General features: G+C 40.1%; 1 protein-coding gene across 1 annotated transcript in view; it reads right to left on the reverse strand.

Annotated features, from left to right (window-relative positions):
• PTPRN2 (protein tyrosine phosphatase receptor type N2) overlaps positions 1-26,839 on the reverse strand; it is a 519,027-nt gene that overhangs the window by 147,776 nt on the left and 344,412 nt on the right. The window contains exon 10 of the mRNA XM_029284276.1: positions 1,926-2,141. Within this exon, the coding sequence (XP_029140109.1) occupies positions 1,926-2,141 (216 nt within the window). The remainder of the gene's footprint in view (positions 1-1,925; positions 2,142-26,839) is intronic.

Consider the following 26,839-nt stretch of genomic DNA (forward strand, 5'->3'; position numbering starts at 1 on the left):
AGTTAGGTTGCTTCCCAAAGATGAGAATCAAGTCCTTTTCCGAATACAGTTTTAAATTCCAACTGTCAAATCAATTCCCTTATCACAATTGTTCTAACAATTAATGGATATGGGACTACACTGGTGATATTAGGAAAACTCAAGATCATAATTAAAATTTATTAGATCTAGGCTGCACTTCCTATTCTCATTTACCTCTAATTAAACCCTGTTGAATCTAGTGAGACTTACCTTTGAGCGGACACAATTAGGATTATAGTGTTAAAACGCTTTTTTTTTAAAAAAAGAAAAAGAAAAATATATGGAATTATATTTTGGTTTAGCAATTTTAAAAAGAATAAATGAAAATACAAGAATTAAAGCTTAAATTTCATTTAGCATCTGGAATACAGATTCCTATTAAACAATACAAACTCATTATAAAATCAATATCAACTTAACCAGTGTGCCCAAGAGAAATAGCAAAAAGGTCATTCCCAGAAACTCAAACAATTTTCCTGCTGGAAGAGAAAGATTTTAATTACAGATATTATTAACCAGAACTGTCGTTATTCTGTTATTCTTTTATCATAAATAAGTATAATTACTTTCAAATTACTAATATTATCAGCATTACTAAAAGAGATTTTATATTGATTTAAATATATCTTAAAAATACCTAAAAAGTCTTCACCAAATGAATTGTACATTTAATTGTTTATTATTATTTATATGTAGTTTCAGTATTAGTTTCAGTTCATATAGCTTCATTTTTAAAAAAAAATCTTTTCCTTGTCTTCTCACTTCATACAATTTTCTCTGAACATTGTATTTCTATTTTTCTTCCTATACTTTGAATTAAAGTTAAGAGCTCTTTCTCTGAAACAGTAATAATTGGCACTTATTTGGATATATTACTATTACTGAAAATGTCATTGGATAATAAACTTGTACTAACATAGTACAAGTATAAAATATGAATTGAGAAAGAGAGAAATTAGAGGGAGAAAGAGGGATATTTAAAGATTTTAAATTTATGCTTTTATATACTGGAATATGGAAGTGTGCACATTTTTCAGACAACACAATATAAAAAAATAAATATATGTAATGGAAGTCTTAAACAAAAAGTTTTTAAAATATTTCATTATCTGAATGCACAATTCCCTGTTTAAGGATATGTTGCAGTATTTAAATATCAAAGAAGTTTCATAGCCATTGCTGAATAACTATAAGATTTATTTAATTATGTAGCAATGCAGATAAAAGATATGGACTGCCTATTATAAACAGTTTCAGTTCTCAGAAAGTTTTTGAAACATTAAAGTTTTATCCTAAATTATTTATAATTTATTGCAGAAGATTTATCTATTTTCATGCTTTCAACCTATTAAGTGCCACTGTTCCCAGAATAAAATAGTCTTGTTTTTAACTTTTCTAGCTTCTATAAATGTATCAACATTATATTCCATAATATAATATAATGGAGAAACTGACAACTCTACAGGTCAAAGTTTATTTTCATATCAGACCTTCAAGAATTCAATGATTCAAAAAGAAAAAAGAGATACTTTCAAATAAGTGCATTATCCATGCCTAATAAATCATAAAGATTGTTTGAATATTTACTATGCAATGACAAATTTTACATATTAATCTTACTTTTTCCAGAGGCATTTCAACTGCATATTTTAATGTTTCTAATTAAAGACACATTTACAGCAAGCTACAAAAATAGACAAGATTAATAACCAGCAATAAAAAGCTGTTACATTCTATCGGGGAATATTAATGGAAGAACTCCCAATATGGTATTGTTTAAAGAAAAATATTTACCTCAGCTATAAATAAATAAAAGCAACATTCCCTCACTTGCGGGATAATAAATAACGTTTAAGTATCCAACAAAAACAAAGAACTGATAGAGTGGAGAAAGTCACTTTTACCTGATAAGTGGCAGTAGCATCCGAGCTGGGATCAGAGCCTAGGCTTGTCAACTTCTCTTTTAGTTTGTGATGAGAGCCATGGCGGAGGCAGTAGATCACTCCAGAAGTCATAAGGACCCCCAAAATGCAAGCAATGGAGAGGAGTGTCAATATGATAAATTTGGTGGTATCTTTCTCTTCCTGAGCCTGGTGAGGCAAAAGTTCCAGCTTGTTTTTCTACATCAATATAAACAAAAAACAAAAAAGGGGGGGGGATGACATGCTTTAGAATTTATTTATTCGTTGTCCACTTGAACATTTTTTAATCCTGCTAGAGAGAGAATTCTTAACTGAATATAGCTGCTACTTTTTATTAAATAGATAAAATTTTAGTGTTTGCAATTATTTTTGTTGAAACAGATCTCAATTCTTTGGAATTGAATTTGATAAGATCCTTCCATGCATTCCAAACATATTTACATATATACATACATATATATATACATAAACACACATGCACATGCAAGTGAGCTGAGTAAGATTTGTTTTCTACTTATATATTTTGAAAAACCACTAAATGGAGACTACTTTTCTGTAACCTTAAACAGTACAAAAGCAAAATAAAATGCACTAAAATTAATGTAAACAAAGTCAAATTAACTGCCCCAAATAATAAGCTTTTGTTCCTTTTAAATTAAAAAGCTAACACCATTTTGATAACACTCACTGCATTGTTCATGCCTTTTTTAAATTCAGCTGTTGGATTGTGCAAAATTAGTTTTAGAAAAGAAATATTCCAACAATAAGCTTAAGTTTTTAGTCAGCGTTCATTTTTATACAAGTGGGAAGTGGATTTCTTTTGTTTCACTCATCATCCCGAATATGTTTAAATAATTTCTCCCCAAAAAACTATTTTTATTTTATGGAGAAGAATTTTCACGTGGGAAAGCAAAATCCATCTTTTTCTTTTCCGCCTTATTGTTCACAGAATCAAATAAAGTTTAGGTTTTTTTTCTAAGGAGGAGAGGGAAAGGGAAACGTTTCAAACTTAATTCAATGTTGCCTTTTAAATTATGCGCGTGTGTCTATGTCCGCGCGTAGCAACAAAAAAGGGAAGAAATACAAGCGATGCATTTTGTGCCCCACTCGCACAAAAGTTGTCCAATAATTTCCCCTCATTAGCTTCATTATAAGCTATATTAGCAACAATTAAAATCGCAACCTGGCTATGAAAAGCCAGACACGGAAGATTGCAGGCGCGCTCATTTGGCCAGCGCTTCACATTTACCAGGGAAATGAATGGAAAAGCCCGCCCTGCTTCAGCTCCGGCCGCTACAAGATGCGAACAATTAGCCAAGTCCTCTTCACCGCCTCATTTCGTGGACTAACCACACGGATCTTTCCCCCCTCATTGCCAGGCCCGGCCTATTCATTATCACGCCTATCTTCAGTAATTTTCTGCTCTGCATTCAGCTAGCCTCCATTTAATTTTCTCCCGGAGAGCCACGTCCACAAGCAGCACTTGTGTTAAGCTCCGAGCGGGCTTTTTTTTTCCCCTTTCTTTCTTTCTTTGCTTGCTTTCTCTTTCTCCCTTTTATTTCCTTCTTTTTTTTCTCCTGCCTCTATCTTAGGGAAGCCGCCGAAGCAATTAGAACCTCGTCTTGGCGGGCTTGCCATTAATTAGCTGTCTTGCTTAGCCGTAGTTCTCCGGCCTCGCGAGTGACCCCGGCTTAAAAGAAAGGAAGGGAGAGGCAGGTCCGACAGACTCTTCCGCGCCTTGTTACGAAGAGCGAGGCGAGGAGGCAACACTAGAGGCCAGAGGCGCGCACCCTCGCCTGTTTCTCAGGGAGGGGCGGCCGTCGCCAGCTGCTCGCTTCACTTTCGCTGTCAAGCTGAATGAAGCCGAAGCTAACTCCTCTCCTGCCTCTGCTCCAAAGCGCTGGGGCAACCGGGAAGGACTTGCGTGCGCTCCCTCCTCCCCCCCCCCACCAGCGGGAGGAGTCTCTTTCCAAATCTCCACCTGTCTCGTCCCTTTCTCCAGGCGCGGATTGGGATAGCGACCCCCAGGGTCGCCAGACCAGAGACGCCTCTCAAGAACAGGCGCGGGCTACTCGCCCGCCTCGGCCGGGTCTCCTTAGGACCACTTTCATCCCGACGCCGAACTCCCTCTCGGTCGTGATTGCCGGGAAGGGAGCGGCTCAAAGGAAATATCTTCATTGCGGGGATGTTGGGAAAGGGGAAGGTGTGGATACCCAGTCTGCGTTAGGCAGAGAAGGAAATTAAGTTCCATCAGCCACTTCCCAGAACTTACACGTCTCACTGAAGTAGGCTTACTTCGAAAGCACAGCCAGAAGCAACTCGGTTGGGGAAAGTTCCTCTCGACCGTAGCGGGCTCTGCCTCCTATGAAAGCAGAAAGCGACCCCTCTCAAGATCCCATGGCAACTTTGGCTCAGGCAGTCGAATTCCACGCTCGTTCCTTGTCTCCCCAAAGCGAGGTAACTGCAGAGAGGCGTTGCCGAGCCGAGAATAGGGCTTCATAGGACGCAATTCCTAATAAACGCACTATGTGCAGAGAAATGCATACTACAACCAGCGAATCGCGTTTTCCGAGGAACCGATGAAACCCCGGTCGGCTGTTTAGCCGGTTGCCAAAAGAAAGGAGCAAGATATACGGCTGCCCCAAAGTTCCTTCCCTTTGTGCAGCAAGGCGGCAGGGTCAGTAGTAGTAACGAAGGAGGAAAGTCCAGCGGTGGAAAAGCAGCCACGGTCCAGCTTTGAATGCAGGCTGCTAAGAAGCGCTCTAGTCCGGTGCGGGCGCGTTCTCTGATGATACTTGCAGTTTGCGCGCACTGCCATCCCGCTGCGAGGCAACTTTTCTTTCCCAACTGAAGCCAAGGAGGCGTCCGAGGCCGCTCTCCTCGATCTGGGCAGAGCGAGTACCCGAGAGAGGTGCGCTCTTTCCCTTTTCTCTCTGACTGCCAATTTCCCAGTGCCATCCAACTTCCCTCGCGGAAAAGGGTCTTTTCTTCAATTTCTCAAAGCTCTTTAAGCCAGATTCTGCCCGGCATTTGCTTTCCTTGGAAACCGAGGTCTGCTGTTGTGGGTCGGCCTTCTCCTCCTGTAGCGTTTGCTCTCTGGAGACAAACAAGTCTCCTGAGACTGCAGCCTAAAAACCCGGCCTTAGTTTTATCGGTAGCATTTCGCTGAATGGCCTCCAACCTCCTGGAAGTCGTCATTTCCATTTAAATAGGAGCGTCCAAAAATTGGCCAGATTCTCCCCCTCTCTATCTTTCAGGCGGGGCGGTGCTGAGCAAAGGATCCTTCCACTTTCCGGAGCGGCTGGACCAATTGCTTCGAAGGCATGCCAACGCTTCCCCGGCAGCTGTGTTGTGCACCCACAGCAAAGCGAAGGGAAAAGCCCCCCTATTCTTCTCCAGAATTTGATGCGTGGCTGGGTCTGTGATAGCTTTAGTTCTCAACCAGCACCTATTGCAGCGCAATTCGATATGTGAACCCCAGCTTTGAAGAGAAGCCATCCTTGTTATTCTATCGAGCCCGCCTCCCTTAAGTGCTGTTCAACAGTTGATATCTTAGATGGGGAGGAACTACGCGCGCCCCTCCTATTTTGTCTCCATACTACCCTTTCTTTTTCTGTAGCGCGCGCACCAACACACCAATGGCGGTTGCTAAGGGAACTTTACGTTTGCATCTGATCCTCTCGTGAGGGTCTCTTAGATTCGGATCCTAAGCCCACACTTCTTGGGGAAGGTAGATACTCCACTTCCTCAGCAGCGAAGCGTTAGATTACCTTATAATTAGTTTTCCTTGCTACTGATCTTTTTAAGATTTCACTCCCAAGCACACAATAGTTAAGGGAAGTCCACCAAGCACCACAAGCCTTTGTCGCTAAGATGGCCTTAGAAATTAGTTTCTAAGCAGTTCTAAGCAGTATTACTCAGAAATAAGTTATCTGCACAGAATCAGATAAAACATTTTACCCAAGAAAGCTCAGGAAATTGTTTGTTTGTTTTTTGTATTCCCAGTCAGGTGTGTTTAGAATTGCAGGTTAAATATGCCTAGAATCAGTCTGGGATTTGTACATTCAGGAGATGCTAGTTTATGTTACAGATAATAATCCATAAAATGTTGAGAAAGAATCTCTCTCTGTGTGTGTGTGGAGGGGTAAATAGAATTATTTGAAATACCATGTCTTCAGTGGAGATATTCAAATAAATACTATATCCTCAAGGAAGAACTGATCTAGCTTTAAATTTCACACATGATGATCTCTCTCCCAGCTTCAGTTTCCTATCGATAAGATGGGACCAGTATCTGTATTTCCAGAGGTGTTACAGGTGATGGAAATGCAGATTCTCCACACTTCTGCACTAACAAATGTCTGAGCAAATGCTAAGTATCCTTAAATTTAGAGCTCTTTTTTTCCTGAGCGGGATGCAGGATGCATTTTAGCTTGGAGAACAGTATCACCTCTATAAGAAATTTTTAGAGATTCTAATTAAAAATATCTTCATACTGACAGCAGGTTATTATGCAGATACTGTGAGGTATATATTTTTTTTCACCTTCACCATTATTTAAAATATACACATTCAAGTTTGTTACACATTTAAGTTTGTTTTGTGGTTGTCATTTACATAACGAAATCCCCCCTCTCCAAATCTATTGACCTGAATGGGTTTTCAGACTGCTTTACAAATTGGTTCTTCATTGTTGAAAATGAAGATGCTGGGTGCTATTTTAGCAGGCCCAGAGTGTTAAGCTGATCTCCCATGCCAAATCCAGTATATTACTTCAAAAAGAGAGAGGTGGAAGTGTCCTGCCTCACTTTTGCCTTTCAGATAAAAGCATTTTCTCAAGTTAATCAACACTTTGAAGCAGCATCAGTGATGAAGTGACTGGGATATGGACAACTATCTAAGTTACATATAAAGAAAAGAAACTACCCTATTTTTCTGCTACATGGCCTATTTGAAGATGGCAATCGGAAATCTACTCAGGACTGAAATTTGGATACACATCTTTGCCAGAAAGGCCACCACAATTTAAAAAGCAGAATATACTGGTATGTGTAGTATGCACAAAAAGGGTTTCTACTATACTATTGCCAATTGTTCTGTTTCTCTTGTGTATTTTTGATTTTAGCAATTTGATTATTTTGAGATAGACTGATAAAACGGCAAACTATAAAAGAAAGTTTATAAAGTCAGTATGGTCTAGTGGTTAAGGCATCAGGTTAGAAGCCAGGAGATTAATTCTAGTCCTGTCCCAGGTACAAAGCCAGTGGGTGACTTTGGGCTAGCCACTAGTCACTCTCTCTCAGCCTAGCCCACCTCAAAGGATTGTTGTAGGGAAAACAGGAAGAGGAAAACATATTAGGTATGTTCACTGTCTTGAGTTATTTGTAAGGATAATAAAGCAGGATAAAACAATTGAAAAGAAAATGAATACACAACATGAACAGAATCTTGTGGCCTCTGATGTCTCTGCATGTAGATGCAGGATTATTTGCAAATTAAGTCAAAATGAGTGCATGTTAATTTTATAGTCTGTCAAAAACTATAGCCAGCAATTATATAGAACTGCCTGCAATGTATTGTCTTTATTTAAAAAGCTTAAACAATATTCATATTCCACCTTAACTCCCCTTCCAGATTACTAGCACAATCTTAACAAAAAATTAACATAAGAAAGTTTACAAAAAACTTATAAATATTTGCTAAACCAGTCTGTCCTTCATTCTTGATGAGCACTTGCTCTCTGGGAGTCCCTGCTGTCTTCCGTTCAATTGCATTATATTCCCTTCCCCCACAAACTAATGCCTTTTAGGTGAAATATTCTAAACTATTCTTATACTGTTTCTGTTTAGTTTTGCCTGGATTAAAATACAGATTTATCATTGCAGCAGGTGCTAGTTTTGACTTCAATGAGCCTAAGAGTAAGTATCTGGCAAGCAGAGTAATGTCATGTCATACAATAAGTTGGTTCAGGTATTAGGCAAGCTTTTGATATCTATGGAATCTGTTTTCATCCTAGTGCTGATTGGAAATGAATCATCTCTCAGACAATCATTCCTTTCCAATCTATTGGCTGAAAAAGTTCTTCTGGATGAATATATGAGGTTCCTTCTCTGAAAACGGAAGTGGAAATTATTCTAGGAAAAGTTGATCATCTGTGACCCTCTCATTGCACCTTTCCAGCTAAGGAGAAGCTCAATTATTGAAGGACTTTTATTGAAACATCTTTAAAATTTCCAGGAAATTCTATCAGCACTCTGAAAGGCATGGGGACAAGCCTCAGACAATATTAAGGAATTATCTGCAAGATCACCATTAACATTAAGGCAGTTTCTGAACAGTGTCGGTCTTTCATTCAATGGTTAAGCCATAGTTTGTTCAGTAAACATAAGCCACAATACCTGGATTCACACAAGCTAAATCCAAGCAAACTATATTAAGGTTGATTTATAAAGATTGCAGAGCGCTAACACTTCAAGAATCATTCTTAAAAGTATGCAATATGTATTAGACAACATATCACACAATCATTTTACTAAAGTTAGGTTTGTGGCAATATGAATTCAGGATTGCATAAAGGATGAATGTATGTTCCAATAAAACACGTAATACAAAAGCTAGTAAGTTTTCAATAAAGGGTATTTTTAAAACCAGAAAATGGGTGGAACTTGAATTTTAACCAACTAACTTTGTAACATTCTTTACCCTCACCTGGTCAGATCAAGATGCAAACGAATGAATGAAAATTTGAATGAAAATCAAAGGTCAATGACAAAAGAGATTTGAAGCAGATTTTGTTTTGGATAAGGAATCCACAAAAATCCAAAAGCAAACTAAATGACATTTGGAGGCAGTTTTAACTGTTCTAGAAATGATCCTCTCCAGATGACACAATTTAGAATACAATCCTTTGTTCCGCCACTCTACTCTGGGGGGGGCACTTATAAGAGACATTATTGTGAATCCCATAGCTGTGAACCTCCTATGTGAAATGTGTGCTTTTAAATAGCAAGAAACAGAAGAATGAGAAGAAAGTTGGTTTTCTGAAAGCCTAGACTCCAAGCCCAGACCAGGATCCATCTCAAAGTCTCCTGTCTTAATATAAGAGAAGTGCATACAGAGAGAACAGCCTTTCAAAACCCAGGCAATGCTAGTAATATTAAGCAATCTCTCCTCTCTCCTGCATCCAACCATCAAATTTAGCCCAGAATCAATCCAGGACTAATCAGATGTGTTCTCATTTGAAATTGGATGATGGGAAAAAGGTGTAAAATATTTTAAAAATATGTATGAATTTGACATGTTTAGATGATTCACATTTAAGAGAAATGAGAAGCAGGAGGCCGGGATAACAAGAGTAGGGGAGCAGGGACTCAATAGTTGGATAGCAAGGGGACCAAGTGATCTTTTTATTAATTTTAAAAAGTATGCTACTTTAATAATCAGCAGCATTAATAAAACAAGAATATAATCCCACAAAACGTCACCCCCAAAAAATCACACTTTCCATCACCGTGCCATAACATCCCAACTCTATATTTAATGTTGAACTTTAAGAGTTCAATATTAAAGCAATCATAACTGAAATGTTTAAAATAGGAAATATATAGATTTTATATTAGGATATTTGTTGCATATTATTCTCAAGTATCTTCCTCTGTTGTGCAATTCAGAGTGATTGTGATAGTGCTCTTTTTCAGTAAACCATGTATCTTATGACTCCTTAAAGACTTTAGCATGATATAAGTTTGCAAAACCTGCAGCCACTTGATGCAGGCTGTGGGATCTCTAACAAATGCTGGTTTAAAAGCCCTGACATTCCAATAAAAAGTAACTATTATAAATACCTGACCACTATGCAACATAACAACTATAGAGCCTAAAGTCTCTGCCTTGAAAAATCAGAAAATTATTTCATATGGCATCAGAAAGCAATTTTGCAATACAGCACAACATCTGAATGCAGTCCCTTCACCATCCATCTTCTCCCTCAAGGTTGAGTTCCATAAAACAAGTCAAAAAGCAAGGCAAAGCTAATATGGCCAAATGCAGTACTATATAGTGTATTCAGATGCTTTCTCAAAGAGTTCTTAAAAATTAGAATAGAACAGAACAGCCAAGTGTGATTGGACTTGGTTCTTAAAACTAAGAATTTAAGGGGAATTTTCTTTGGATAGGACTACATGAGTGACAATCCAGGATATATTCCAAATCATTCCTTATTTGCAAACTCTGCATACATCCTCCCATGTGGAAATGTTGGAGGACCTGTGATTAAAACAATTCTGGATTAATATAGATACTATCTTACATTGTCACTCATGATCTTAAATAGAATTTTTTTCTTTTTCTCCCTATAAATGGTTTGGCTCTTTTAACAAACAAACTTTATTAATGGAAATGCTATTCAGCCAAAGAGGAAAAACTATAAGCCTGCAAACTTTAAAAACTATTGCTGATGGAAGTAAGGACCAACTTGGCTACTAGGTATTACAGGCAGATTTTATATTTGTAAAGAAAAATATGTTCCTGCTTTTTCTTTTCAAAAACAAGTTAGCAATAGTATTTACTTGTATGTACTACACTGAAGCTTTTTTCATATTTTTAAATTTTTTCATTGATCATATATTACAACAGGTTTAAACACAAACAACATAAACCTGATATTTCAGTATGTGAGGTATACAACTTTAGAATATGATTTATCTTAAAATATGATGAATTTTAAAATCATACAAACTTAATACTATTTTTAATTGAGAATACACTCTAGAACCTAATAAATGGGAGAAGTCAGGCAGAAATAATCATGTATTAATTCTCTACATTACAAAATCCTTTCAGAAGCTATTATCAGAGCAAGAGGCATTGTGGTTGAGATTCAGGGTGGGAGAAATCCTTTGTGCTACTGAAAGCTATTGTTCCTCTGTACTGATGAAATTGTACTTGCAAATCTGCCATTCAAGGAGGCCAAAAAAAGGAGAGGGGGAAGAGTCCAAAGCAGAAGAAAAAGAATGACGATAAAATAATTATTTCTAACTATAAACTTGAATTAATATACATTTGGCCTCAGGCTTTTCTTTCCAACCTATTGCAAACTAACATTTAAGTCCAAGAGAAATTATCCATAATACTAACCTGAAAAGTACAAGTGTGGCTACAATTTTCAGGATGATTCCACTGAAATCAATTGACCCTGTTCTGAGGTAATTAATTTATTATGGGCACATTCTCGATTAAACTAAACTAAACTACATACCTGAAGTTTAAATCAACAATGACCTTTAAGTAGAATAGAGAAGACAAAAAATTGTCCTTAGAATAAAAAGAAGTGCAAATTAAATTTATCTCATTAGGAAGGATATACACTTACACTAAATTAGGATTTTTATTGCTTTGGAACTTATTCTTTAACATTTAACATTCTTTAACATAACTTATTCATTAACATTTCAAAGTTTAATAATTTTTATGGAATTAAGTGAACATAGTAAGATTTCTGAGGAATATATCCCCAAAAGTTTGTCAAAGTTCTCATCAAATTAACTGAATTGGTATCTAGTGAATGTGATGCAATATAACTAAACACAGGAACAAGACCTGATAGGTACATACAGTATTTAGATGCAACAATATTCTTTTTTTTAATTGACTATCAGATTACTCATTAGAATAAGTCTCATAAGAGTTTCTTCGAAATTGGAAGAGGTTTGGATACAAGGGAGGATGGAACATCCCCATAGTTCTCTGTCCTTGAACACTTTGAATGTTGATCCAAAATAATTTTTGGCAGATGTCAGTTATCATCTGAAACAAGGTCAAATGAATGCTTTCATGAAAACCGAAAATGGAGACAGCTGCTGTCAAAGAAGAAGATACTTTTCCTTCTGCTATGAGATTCCATCAAGAGGCTGGAAAGATTAGGCAAAATTGACATATACAAAAAGCAGATGGATTTCTGGGAACTCCAGCTTATTCAAATTACTGAGAAAGGTCATGCCATGACCACAGATCTATTCATCTAAAGGGGCACAATGATCCTTCCTCAACCTTCAACCCCACAAAGAACTGAGGAAGGGGGTACTTTTATATTTAAGAGAAGGATTAATATTTATCAACGAGAACCCATTAGATTCAGCAAATTTTCAAAGATGCCATTATGGCATTTTTTTTTAAAAAAAAGGTAAGTAATATGTTGTTTTCTCATTAAAAAGAGAAGTCAAACTAAAACAGAATGCAGCCACAATTTTTTATTACTCCCATTTTTCAGGGTACTGAATATTGTTACATCAGGACATGGTAAAATGTTAATAGCATCCAAAAGGTTACAAGAAAGTTGGGCAGGCTGTATGTTTATGTATAAAATTAGGAGCTCTTACCATATTTTCCTAGCCATCTCTTAGATCAAGCAGAAGAAGAAAAAGAAATGTTGATATGTGAAAAACATGGTTGATTTTTAAGACCTGAATTTCATGATACCCAGGTCTTAAAAATCAACCATGTTTTTCACATACCAACATTTCTTCCTTTTTTTTCTTCTTGGTTGTTTAATCTACTCACAACTACTTATTGTTTAAATAAAAACATTTTTGTGGATAGATATGTGCTTTGTGTGTTAACATATACACTTTATACATTCATACTGATCTGAATACTGGCATATTTTCATTGTTTCTTGTCATCTTTTTAATATCCTGATGCTTCATAATACTTATGGCACACACACAATTTCTATTAATAAAATTCCATTAAAAACATATGTTTATTTTGCATTATGAGAAAAAGATGATAGAAATCCTGAACGTAACTCCACACCACCCCCTGCCAATAAACAAAGTAATATAAATGAAAATTACGGGACCAGATCGCGAGTTGGTGACTATTGATATGGAATCAGACATACAAACAAGAACAATGCACTTGTTCATCAGCAGAAAAGAACCTCTGGGAGAATTGTGTATGAAAAAACTATGGCAAACTTTGTTTTCCATCTTGCAAGTGTATTTCCAACACAAGCTCAATAATGACTGAAGGAAACAACAGATTGCATGTCTTCTCAAATTTCTGTTGCTGCACAAGGATCGCAAGCAAAATACAGTATGCCTTATGAAAAACTGCAGCTTCTAGAACCAATGGAGTAATTCTGAACCAGACTAGTAGAAAGGGGCAGTGCAGTCAAGGATAGAGGAGATCTGGAAATCCTGACAGAGATTTGTAAAAGACTACCGAAACCAGCAAAGGCTTCTTTCAATAATCTTTGGAAAAGGGCCACCTAGGGATGATGCCAAGTACACCCTTGGGTGAAGGGAACAGAACCGTCAATCTCTTAAAGATAAACCCCTCGCCCCACCTCCAGCTGCCTACCATCCTGGGGGATTATTTTTCCCAAGGGAAATCTCTTTTTCCCAATCACCCGCCACCCCGTCTCACACTCAGAGGAAGAGAGGGAAACTCAAAGGAAGAACTGGGAAATCCTGCCTGGCGCTGAGGGGTCAGGGGCGCCTGGGTTCCCAGGACTAGTGGAAAATGGAGCGATGACGGCGGAAAAGGCTGCGCGTTTTCGGTGGCGACAGGACCTCATCAACACTCGTCAAAGCCGGGGCGGGGGAAGCATCGCACTGTCAGTCCGGCCAGGCCGCTTCCTCCACAGCCCGGGTCTCAATTGGCTGGCGTGATCAGAACTCTGAGCATGTGCAGGAGACTTTCCTTCAGGGCGCTCGCTGGAGGGACAGAGGTGCCGGAGCCCAGAGGCGGTCCCTTACCTGCCGCCATGTCTCGCCTCTTCCAGGGATTCCCCATCACTAGAAGCGGCCGCTCCAGAAGCCGTCGTTCTCCTCCGCCGCCACGCTGGACCCCCGTCCCCCTCGAGCGCTTCGCCTTTCGACGTCGCCAGGCCACACAAAGGCGGGAGGCGGCGCTGACAGGCTCTCCCAGCCTCACGCGGGTCCTCCGGGGCGGGGGCGGCAACCGCCTTTCCCGTCTCTGGGATCCCCAGGCAGCCGCCTCAGCAGAGCAGCTGTCCATCATCGCGAGGCGAGAACCCCCTTGCGCGCGCGAAAACTGGGAAGGGGGGGCGACGACAAACGCCCACCCGTCCTAACCGCCTGCGCTGCGCTCTGCCCCGCCTTTATATTCGCCCGCGCTCAACCCCTGCTGTGGGTAGCGAAAGCACATGGCCGGTCCAACTGGTTGCTATAGCGATGCCTCCTCGCCACAGGTTGCTGACAGCGATTGGCTGACGCGGCCTGGGGCTCCTCTGAACGCCCTCGCCTCTGCGCGAGACTCTGAATGGATGCCGCCTTTGTCACTCATTTGTAAAAGCGGTTGGGGTGGCTCTTCTCGGGCTTCCTTCGCGCGGCTCCTGGTCGCTCGCACGCACACACGAGCACCATTCTGGTGTGGGGTGTGTGCGTGTGTGTCCATTCTTGTCAAATAGAAGCTGAGGGGAGAACAATGAGGGGAGCCTCTTTCCTTCCTCTCCCCAAGTTCCAAATATAAATGGCAACCTTTAAACGTGCACCACACGCTATTTGCATGGAAATCTAGGGAGCGGGGAACGTCTCGTTCTTTAGTTTTCTTGGCAGGGATCTCTTCCTCTAGAGGAGGTGGGGGGAAGGAGACCTCCAGGCCAACAGTTAGCGTCATGCCGCTAACTTGTTTTTATTTTAACAGCAGCAGCGACAACATTTTAAAATGCAGCTTTAGACATGCCAGAAATAGGATTGGTGCCACTATAATAAAATGTCGGAGCTTGTCTGTCAAGCACTGTATTTGCAGAATTGTTATTGTTGAGGGGAAAACTTCACCTAATTTTATTAGTGTCTTGGGAAATGTTAAGTGATTGTATAGTGCGAGACTAATTTCATTAGTGTATGGAGAGCAATTAAATCACCAGCTAATACTACTATGTAATTGATGTGGCAAAGTTTCTAAACTAAGAGTCATATTCCATCTTGCAATAGATCTTGGCTACAAATCATGCAAAACAAGTGATGATGTTTCTTGCCGAGTCAAACCATTAGTTACTTCTGTCTCTCTATTACATAGGCCAATATTCTGCACTTGGAAGAAGGGACTATGGGAACTGAAGTCCTATACATCTGGAGGTACCAGGTTGAAAAAGGCTGGTCTATTCTGCTATGTAGCAGAATTCCAAGGGTTCAACAGTTGCCCTGCAATCAGAGTTTGGAGGCTTAGAGTTGCAATGTTTGACCCTCAAGAAAGAATCTAAGGATGAGTTTAATATCTTAAATGAACAATTATCTTTGTCACGCTCACATTTGAATTCCTTATGTATCCTCTTTTACCAGTATTTGTTCTATGTGGCCACTTTCCTACAAATCCAGCCTCCCTGACCTTTGGTTATGCAGACTGGAAACAATGGATGTGGTTATTCAATGACATGTGATTCCCTGTTTCCGTCTCAAGTAATATACTTCATATGGACTGAAGATGAGTGTGTTAAAAAATTTAATTCTACTACTGTCATCTAATCTCAGTCCTAAATTACAGATTGACTATTCCTTGTTTGCTGGACAGTAAAATCTAGCAAACGTGAAGGTGAAGAGCAGCTAAGAAATACTATCTATCTATCTATCTATCTATCTGTCTGTCTGTCTGTCTGTCTGTCTGTCTGTCTATCTACCTACACATATACATTGTATGTATATCATATATATTTATATATGTATGTATATGTATATAAGTGTGTATACACATGTGTATGTATAAACAAACACACACACATACACACACACGGCTTTTTTTCTCAGAATGCCCAGAATGGAGTTCCGGCACCTTTTTGGATGGAACCTTGTAGGGTAGACAAGGCAGGTTGTATGACATGTGTGAGTTCCAGCACCTTTTTTTTTTTTTTAGGAAAAAAGCACTGCACACACATATATAAAATCTTGCTCCCTAGAGGCGATGTGTGACATTGAGTTATTTAGTTTCTCTAAAAGAAAGCTACTGGGATCCTCCTCAATCTTATCCAGGCTTCAAACATCGCTCTCAAACATCTCTAGTTGTGGCCCCAGTCTGAACCTAATTTTTAAAGCTATTCCACACTACCCTTGAATATTCCCACCAAGGACCCCTGTCCTTCTGAATTGCCTTGAGACTGTGTCTAATGCCTCCTGCAGAGCTTTGTAATGCTCTCCAGTCTAACAATGCAGGGAGCTTTGCTCAGCTGCTCTTCCCTCTTCACTTTAAAACTGGAAACTGGCAAAGGACCCCATCTCTCCATAACAGAATGTTCTGCAAAATGGTGAAAAGTTTGATGTCCCTCATTATGCTTTTCCTTTCAAAGAGTTTTGTCTCTTTCTTCATTTAAAAAAGTATCTGTTCTTTAGAGGACTATGAGTTTTGTCAAATAGAGAATAACATAATTGTAAAGTATTATTACATAAAATCTCCCAACTCCAAACCTCAGTTATTGCAAATGCTAATTATTTATGCCACTAGAGATGTCTTATTTATCCTTTATTCTTTCAATGGAGTATTCGCTGCCCGCTCCACCCACCCCTGGCCCCAACCATCATCAGATACTAGACTTCTGAAGAATTCCATTTCCTATGGACATGAAATGACTGGCTAAAGTTGAATTGGTGTTAAAATGTTGAGATGGAACTGCAACTGTTGATTTTCTCAAAGTCCAACCACTAAAAGTAACATTTAGGTGCTCATCCTTCCTCAAGTGTAACATTTCTAAATCCGTCAATGCAGGAGTAAAGGAGGGAAGGGACAGGTCTACAGGTTAAGCCAAACATCTGTTTGCACAGTGTCTTTGAAAATCCCACAGCTGCAGCAAACAGGAGAAGAAAGGAAGAAAAGAAATGAATGAGGATGGAGGGGGGGGGAGAAGGCGCTCTTGTCAGATGCAGATGACAAGTCTTATGGAGGGCTCTTTAGTCTCTGGCACTCTTCAAGCCACCACATTCCCCTCCCGCCTCCCCCGCTATTGTTTTCTCTCTTTGCTTCGACAGCTGGAGATGGCAGTCTCAAGCACAGCAAAGTAAGCTTTTTCCTAACAAGCCCTTTTCTCTCCTTTTCCAGGCCCCCAGCTGCTTTTTTTAGCTAGCTGCCATACCTCCTCGCCATGACTGTGCTTCACCCTTTATGGAAACTGCCTGTTGAATTGTCTCTCCCCTCCCCCAATGGGAATTCAACTCCAGCATCCTCTAATCTCTCCCCCACATGGCTCGGCCTATGTCACCAATGATGAGAAAGGATGATTGGCAGGGGAACAAAGAGTATGTGCCAATCTGATCCAACTAACCCCACCATTATTTCTATAAACCAAAATTTTATGCTCTATGACTGGATAGGGCACGAGTCTTATTTTACAGAGGAGCAACTGGAGATATGACATGGTTATTGGCTGCCTTCACTGAGACAGTGAGTTCATACATTGTGCTAAGTAGGAGGAACACTGTGTTAATCTATGATAGCCAAAAATCAGAAAGACCCAGGTAGCATCCCGACTCACATTTTAGTAAAATCTTTTTTACTTTTTTTAGCTTTTGTGAGCTAAAATTTACTTCATTAGATGCATATAGCAGCTAAATGGAGTATTGTTTGTGCTAAACCAAATGTATGTTATCCAAGATTCTACTGTTTCCAATGTTATCTTGGGCATTTCAAAATAGTAATTATTTAGTCTATAGAGAGCCAAAGCACCTTGATCTCTGATATCAACATGTTGTGTATAGCTGCTACAAAGAGCTGAATGATACAATAAGAAAGTTTGCTGGTTTTCTACTTGTAGGGACAGCAGGAAATGAATTTCCAAGATTTGCTTGTATATTTCCTCCATATTAAAAAAATGGTCAAATTGAATAATCTTTGTTTCAATTCTGGATCAATCATCCTAACACCATAACTACTACCACTGTCTTCCATGTTTGCCATCAAATCACTGTTTATGTACAAAGATGAATCTAACATGAAATATTACCATTTGATATTCTTTACTTTCCTGGTGGTAAATACTACTCATCAATTAAGTGTCTCGCCAGGAAGGAGTAACTAATCATCATGAAGCAATTTCATATTATATATGGGTTTGAATGTGGGTATGCATGCATTCATATGCGTGTATGCTTACAAATATTTATAACCACAAACACCCATGTGATAAGAATATTATCCTGAACAACCAAACTAAATCAATCCAGTCAGCACTGCTGCATCTATAATCCCAGTTACTACTGGTCCCAGACTTCACTCTAAAATAATGGTGACAAATCTCATGCACTTTGAGGCTGTCCTTGTATGATGGATAAGGGGGAAAACACTACTGTTAACCTCAGCATAGCTAGAGATGGCATAAGCCTGTTTAATGTGCTTTATTATAAACGGTATGGCTGGGGTGTGTTTGTGCACAGAAAGGTACAAATGAGGAAATGCCCTCAGAAACAGAGATGGTGCTGCCAATATGCAATTCAAGCTCAATTATTTATTTAGTAATGCTCCTAGTACATAAAGATACTAACTTATTCTTTTATTTGGTTGTGGTCATGAATTGCTTTATGGAAATATTTTAAAAGATCTATCTCAAGGATGGTGGGCATTATCTGTGTGTGTACACACATATCACATTCTGACACATATACATTAATATTTTCCTTTGACTTAGAAAGAGGAAGGAAGGAAGGAAGAAAGAAAGAAAGAAAGAAAGAAAGAAAGAAAGAAAGAAAGAAAGAAAGAAAGAAAGAAAGAAAGAAAGTTAAAACTGAGTAAAAATTAATAACATGGGTGAAAATAAATAAAGCAGCCTTGCCTAGGAGACAACCCAAATTAAATTCCTTATTTTTAAACATCCATGTAAATCTAAAAATAAGAAATAATTCACTTAACCACACCTGACTACTCAGCGAGTGCTTTCAGTCTCACTTGAGGAAAAACAGAAGGCTGGAATTAATAAGTTCTGGGACATGCGCAAACATGTACATATATGCAAACAGACTCCATCTGCCTCAGAGATGAAATTAAGGTCCATTTGAGGAAATGGGCAGAAGCAGAAAACTGTCACCAGTAGCTGGTGATGTTAATTCCCTTCCCCCATTCTTTTTCTTGCCTGTTATTTTGCTGTTGCATGAATACTGGGAAGGAACTGCTCCAGTATATGCTGATAGCTTTTTTCCTACCCTCTGTAATGATAAGATTTTATGCAGTACATGCAACTTAAAACTCCTTCGTTCTTGGTAAGGCAGTAATGCCATTTAAAATATTTTTAAACCAACAAATGACTACAAGGAGGTGCAATCACATTAGACTTTTCCACACATTGCTATCCTGAGTCACAATTTTAGTTGTTTCTTCCATTCTTTGTAAGTATTTGGAAAAGGGTTTTGTGATATTATAATCTCCTTGCTCCATGTGAAAATATCTCTGGTTATTATTACCAGGCCTCCTGGTTTATTTATTCAAATTTCTACCAGACTGGCTAACATTTAAGTCTAGCAGTTAAAATGTGCCCTTTCCTTTAAACTATCCTGAGTTACAGTTTTAGTTGTTTCTTCCATTCTTTGTAAACATAGTTTTTAGCATCCCATTTTCCACTTTGCAAAGCTTTAACAAACAATAATAGAAATTAGGGAGAAGAATTCAAGACTTACAAAGTAAAAGTTAGTTTAGCACATGTCCTTTGTGAATGCTTCTTTTCTCTTGCTTCTATCCATAAGACATTATATGCAGTTAGCTAAAAACCTAGCCTATTCAATTGTTCCTATGCTTCTCTTAACTTCCCAACTAGCTTATTTTCCTAATTCCCAAGCATCTTAGATGATATTGTTTAACAGACTCTTTGACTTTAGAAGAAAGAAATGGACAGGGTAATTCCAACTTGTCAAAAAGCACTTGAGGGTGGGACAAAAAGTAACAATTGGAAACTTATCAAGGAGAGATCCAACCTAGAACTAGAAAAAATTCCTGGCAGGTGAGAACAATTTATCAAAGGAACAACTCATTTTCACAAGTTGTAGGTGCTCCATCACTGGAGATTTTTAAGAAGAGATTGGAAAGCCATTTGTCCAGAATGGTATAGGGCAGGGGTAGGCAACCTTGGCTCTTTTATGACTCGTGGACTTCAACTCCCAGAATTCCTGAGCCAGCTGGCTCAGGAATTCTGGGAGTTGAAGTCCACGAGTCATAAAAGAGCCAAGGTTGCCTACCCCTGGATAGGGTCTTCTGCTTGAGCAGGAGGTTGGACTAGAAGACCTTCAAGATCCCTTTCAATTCTATTATACTGTTATTGTTATACTGTTAATTTTACTGTGTGATGCAGGCAGGGCATTATCTTATATGCAGATTACATTGGATGTCACCCAATTATACCACATGGCAGAACTGACCAACATTTGGGGGCAACAAATACCAAATTTCCAACACTAGGTGGAAGAATTTGGTGGCATTTAAAGCATGGAAAATCATTATGTCCATGGTAAAGGAAAGCTTTCTTACTAATAACAATTTAAGATGCACATTTAAAAGTACCTTTAGGCATACTGTACTATGTTGAGAAAACAGGAAAAGCTCTAGAGAGACAGCTAAGAGATGGGGGGGATGGAGTGATTAAGATCCTGCATATAAATAAATGAACAGCAATAAGAGGCTTTGGTGGCAGGAGGAGAGATAGAGATTACTCAAGATAATATCTACATATGAGTTAAGAACAGAAGTATGTAATATTGTTTTTCCACTCCAGGGAATATCTGTTGAATGATATTAAATAAAACTATCCAAGAATTCTTCTCTTCCTCCACCCCCTAATTTCTTGCTATGAGGCAACATTTATTTTTATTTTTTTGGTCAGAAGCAACCTTTACTGAAAGGAGAGAGTGAAATCTTGATTTTAAAAAATCAGTGCAAACATTACACAAATTAAGGCGATGCATTTTCCTGGATTTTTTCTATAAAGCAGCACTTCGTTGATTATTGTTAATGAGAGCAAGCACTTTAAATTAGCAGCCTGAATATTTTTGTAGAGAATATTTAAGTGCCTCTTATGCCAGTTGCCATATGTATATATGTTGTTAGTACTTTATAATTATGATATAAGAAGATAATGTCTCTACATTTTTTGACTTATATACATAAAACTGATACTGATTTTGGAAACCAGAACATCATATTTATGGCTGAGCCAAGATGGACAACATTGTGGGATTATTAATATTAACACAGCTCCACAGATGAACTTGCCTTCATGAACTGTATCTTTTGGGGCTTTTCACACAGAACGTCTTATAAAGAGTCCAGATGGTGATGTTTTCTGTTGTGTCCCGAGCCTGCTGAAGCATTCAGCAGGCTCAGAAATGTTGCAAATGGTCCCAGGCAGACCAAAAGCTGTCCAGGACCAGACTGGCTGTCGCCAGCCCTGCGCACATGCGCAGGGCGCAAAAACAGCCAGATTCCTATTGGCTGACGCTGTCCAGGTTCAGGACAGTATAAAAGGCCTGCGTGCCTTTTGGGTTGTCTCTGGTTGTAAGAAGAAATCAATAAAGAAAGCTTGATGTTCACCATATGTTTTCATTTAATACCTGCGACACGAAAACATAAAACTGGCGACGAAGGTGGGATCGCTGCAGGCAAGAGGAAGATTTAAACTGAATCGAGGACTCACAGAAAGTCCTGAAGCTTGGGAAATCGGCGTCCAGCTCTGCGACTCAGCCTGCCAGTACAGCATCGCTGGAGGTGAGCTTGGCAAATGGACCCCTTTCCCCAGTAAGACGATCGTTGCAGCAAAAGACATTAACGAGGCCTGTGAAGACTTAAGATGTCGAAGATTGGCCACTTATCTGACTTTGATGTCTCCCACCCAGAGCACTGGAATTCATACGTGGCGTGGATGGAGAACTATTTTAGGGTCAATCAGATAAGGGAAGACGGCCTTAAAGCGGCAATGCTGCTGTGTGTTTGTGGACAGGAAACGTTCGACATAGCAGAGAACCTGGTGGCCCCTGCGCTTTTAGAGTCAGTAACTTATACTGACTTGAAGAAAATGCTTAAAGAACATTTCCAGCCTGAACTTTCTGTAATTGCTTGGAGGCACGCATTCGAGCAGAGAGACCAGAGGCCGGGTGAGTCTGCTGCAGACTTTATTGCTGCCTTAAGACAAGCGGCCAGGCCTTGTGAATTCAAGGACCTGGAAGAGAGGCTGCAAGATCGTTTCATTTGTGGCCTACGAAGTAGGGAGCTGCAGCAGAAGATCTTTGCCAAGGAAGAAGTTTCATTCCAAGATGCATTGAGAGAGGTTGCAGCTGAAGAAGCAGCGGGCGGCGCTGTGAAGACTTTGTGGCTCGCCAGAAATCCTCCACCCACCGTGACCGTCCATCAAGAGGTCACTAGAGAAGATCCAGAAACGGATCCTGAAGAGGAGGTAGATAGGCTACACCAGCCAGTTGAGAGAAGGCCGAAGGAGCATCCAGACAAGACTTCAGCATCTCCTCAGTGCTTCGGGTGTGGAGGACGCCACAAGTGCACAGACTGCAGATTCCGCTCCGCCATTTGCCGGGCATGTGGAAGGCAAGGCCACATTGCCTCCATCTGTTTGGGTTGCCAGAAGGTCCAACCTCGGGAAGAATTGCTTTGGAAAAGTACCAGGCTCCCCAGCCAACACAGGGTGGGTTTCTGCGCGTCGCACAGGAGTATTCTGAGGACAGGGACACACAAGCCCCTTAAGAAAAAGCTTCACATTGATGTGAAGCTGCAAGGGGTTCCCTTATCAATGGAGTTGGACATAGGGTCCGCTCTATCGATCATTTCACATGACACCTTCAAAAGGATTTGCAGCAGTAGTGGCCTTTGAGTCAAACTCAGGCCATCGAACTTAATCCTCACTGACTTCCAGAATTCCAGAGTCAGTGTGAAGGGGGAGGCTACGCTCAAAGTGCAGCATAAGGCTTTTGAAGGCCTACTAGATGTGGTGGTAGTTGGGGACGATCGCACAAGTCTCATTGGACTTGATTGGTTCAAGGCCCTTGGAATCCAAGTGACTGGGCTGCACATCCTGCAAACGCCAGGTCTTGCAGAAGTCTGCAGGGAGTTTGCTGATGTGTGTAGCTCAGAGCTTGGCTCTTACAAGGGGCCTCCCATTGCCCTACGCTTAGACCCAACTATCACACCTATTAGGATTAAGCCTAGAAGGGTGCCTTTTGCTCTCAAGAGCAAAATTGATGCAGAGCTGGACAAGCTGCTCCAGCAGGGCATCTTAGAACCTGTGGACTCTAGTCCATGGGAAACCCCCATTGTAACGCCTTTAAAGGCTAATGGAGAAGTCTGAATTTGCGCGGACTATAAATGTACATTGAACAAAGCACTGCAACAGCATGCATACCCGGTCCCTGTGGTAAGTCACATTCTGGCCTCCCTCAATGGGGGGCGCATTTTTGCAAAATTTGATTTGGCATAGGCCTACCAACAACTACCTGTTGATGAGGCAACAGCTGAGGCTCAAACAATAGTAACACACAGAGGAGCCTTTAAGGTTGAAAGATTGCAGTTTGGGGTTAATGTGGCCCCTGGCATATTCCAAAGTGTCATGGAGCGCACACTTTGTGGTATTCCTGGGGTCTGTCCCTATTTTGATGACGTCCTCATTGCTGAGGAGTCATCTCTAAATTTAGCTGAGAGTTTCTGCCAAGCGGGTCTGAAACTGAAGGAAGGAAGGTGTAAGATTGGAGTTACTTCCACTGAATTCTTAGGTTTCAGAATTGATGCTCAAGACATCCATCCTGCTGAATTGAAGCTTCAAGCGATTCAGCAGGTCCCAAGCCCCAAGTCCAAAAGCGAGATGCAAGCTTTCTTGGGGCTCTTAAATTTCTATCACGCATTTCTTCCACACAGCTGCAGTGGCAGAGCCGTTACATCGGCTCTTAGATAAACAAGCTCCATGGCAGTGGACTAAAGTCCATGAAAGGAGTTTCAGTGAGGTTAAGGCCTTGCTCTCTTCAAATGCTGTATTAGTGCATTTCAATGAGCAACTGCTTGTATGCATTGCATGCAATGCATCTCCTTATGAGGTGGGAGCAGTACTTAGCCATCTGAAGGCTGATGGGACACAAGTCCCTGTGGCCTACTACTCAAGGACTCTGTCATCTGCAGAATGGAATTACGTTCAGATTGACAGAAAAGCCTTGGCCATAGTGGTTGGCATAAAGAAATTCCATGATTTCTTATATGGCCGCCATTTCACGGTCTACACAGACCATAAGCCTCTGCTGGGTTTGTTTACTACTAACAAACAGACACCACACATTATTTCTCCATGTATGCTGAGATGGTCCATTTTCCTGTCAGCATATGACTACACTCTAATTCACAAACCTGGAAAAGAGATGGGCCATGCAGATGGCCTCAGCAGATTACCTCTAAAACAGATGGAGGCAGATCCTGCTCCTGCTATTAATATTCTTTCCATTCAGGAGTTGCCTGAATCTCCCCTCAATGCTAGGGATGTGGCCTGCTGAAACTGCCACTGATGATACGCTCACATGCATGCTGACACGGGTGTTGTCAGGATGGCCTGACACGTGTCCAAATACTGAATTTCAAAGCTTCTGGCAAAGGAAGCACGAACTTTCCACTTTCAAGGGGTGCCTGTTATGGGGTAGTAGGGTAATCATCCCAGCCTCATTGAGGTCTAGAATCTTGCTCTCTCTGCATGAGAGACATCCAGGCATAGTAAGGATGAAAGTGCTTGCGTGCAGCCATCTCTGGTGGCCTGGGCTCGATAAAGCCATCGAGGCCCAGGTGCACCGCTGCCAAGTGTGCCAGCAGTCAAGGCCTGAAATGCCTCAGGCCCCAGTACATAGGTGGGAGGAAACACAAACCCCGTGGTCACGGGTACATATAGATTATACTGGGCCCTTTCAGGGGCAATTCTTCCTTCTCCTTGTTGACAGCCATTCCAAGTGGCTAGAGGTTGTTCCTTTTCCTCCACTACTACTGCCAGGACCATCCAGGTGTTGAGAGGGATCTTCGCCTCACATGGACTTCCAGGTGTCCTGGTTTCAGATAATGGCCCCCAATTTACCTCTTTTGAGTTCCAGGCTTTTCTTCAGGCCAACTTGATCCGGCATGCGACTTCTGCTCCCTTCCACCCATCTTCCAAGCATTTAGCAGGCTCAGAAATGTTGCAAATGGTCCCGGGCAGACCAAAAGCTGCCCGGGACCAGGCTGGCTGTCGCCAGCCCTGTGCACATGCGCAGGGCGCAAAAACAGCCAGATTTCTATTGGCTGACGCTGTCTGGGTTCAGGACAGTATAAAAGGCCTGCGTGCCTTTTTGGTTGTCTCTGGTTGTAAGAAGAAGTCAATAAAGAAAGCTTGATGTTCACCATGTGTCTTCGTTTAATGCCTGCGACCCAAAAACATAAAATTTTCCACCTGTAACTCTTCTGAGTTTTCCAACAAATGGAGGCAAAGACTGAACAATGGAACAACCACTAAGTCTTAGGAACAGTTGATGAGGAAGAATAGATTGTGATGAACAGTCATGTGATTATAGCATAAAGGAAGAGAGAAGACACTACAAGATCTGATTATCTGATTATACAGACAAGAAACTTAAACAGAGTTGAAATATAGCCTTAAACCACAATTGATTCTGGCATGGCAAGTTCAACTATTGTTAGTTGCATTCCTTGGTTTAGGGCTTAGTATGATGTATTAAGCCATTTGAATATGGCTTATTTAAAAACTATAATTAAAGAAACCATGGCTTAAGATGTATAAATTTATTACAATAAAAAGGGCTATTGCCATTTCCCTAAATCTTTGCAGAGTGACATACAGTATTTTAAATAAAGCATAATAGTACCATAATACTAAAAATGTCCGTTTCATAGTGTAATTCTTTCTTTCTCCATTACATAAAACCAAAAGGGTACACCATATCCATGTGAGAAGAAAGAGGAAGGTAGTAGGAGGGAACATACATGTTATCACTCAAATAAGGCAAATGGCATTATGATACGAATAGCACAAATTATATGATTGATGCCATTTATGCAATGACTGTCATGTGTCTGATTAACGAAACACTTAAAAGGACTTTCAGGCATATTTTTCCTAAAAGCATTTATTAAGGTTACAGAGACGTCAGTACAGCATGGTGGAAATGCTTAGATCTGGCTGCTTCTTTTCCGTTACACATATACATTCTAAGCATTTCCCCCCCCCCCTTATTTTGGGGTCATGGTTCACATCTTCCAATTAACTTGGAAGATGTGATTTACTTCCGGTTTCTTTTTCCCGGGCTATCCTTATTCTCCTCCCTTTTTCCCTGTTGCCTGGTTTAACTATAAAAATACCAGACAGTTCTGCATATTGTCAAAGCAAGAATATACAGTATTTGCAGCGTTGACAATGACATTATAGCACATTGCGTCACTATTGTGGCTTTTATCAGACATAGATGATCATATCTAAAAATGTCTCTTATGAACAAAAAATGTTCTCAGGAGGCAATTTAACTGGAGAATTGACTAGAAAGAAATCCTGCCCTTCCTTTACTGGGACAGTCAGTATGCTAAGGCTGACTTGGAGAACCATCAGGTAAGATATTGCCCTTTTTTCTGAAGCAGAATCATTCAGAAAAAGGAACTTAAGGACTGCTGCATAATGTATTCTGCACTGAAGAGCTTTAGAGTTTAGATTACTACTATTTTTAGATAACAGGGAAAATGTACACTATTAATTTATAGACTATCATGGTCATTGAAAGAAATGTAGGTTATTCAGTGTTAATAATATTGGTAAAAGTATACAGGAAATGTTTCTGAGCAGTCAGTGCCTATTCCAAATTATTCAATTTCACCAGCAAGATCTAATATGAAAATCTATGCAGATTATATCTATATAGTTTAATTGAACAAAAACTCCCCATTGATCTTGAGAT

This window comes from Protobothrops mucrosquamatus, unplaced genomic scaffold (genome assembly GCF_001527695.2).
Source record: "Protobothrops mucrosquamatus isolate PMUCROS unplaced genomic scaffold, P.Mucros_1.0 scaffold482, whole genome shotgun sequence".
NCBI classification, from domain to species: domain Eukaryota; kingdom Metazoa; phylum Chordata; class Lepidosauria; order Squamata; family Viperidae; genus Protobothrops; species Protobothrops mucrosquamatus.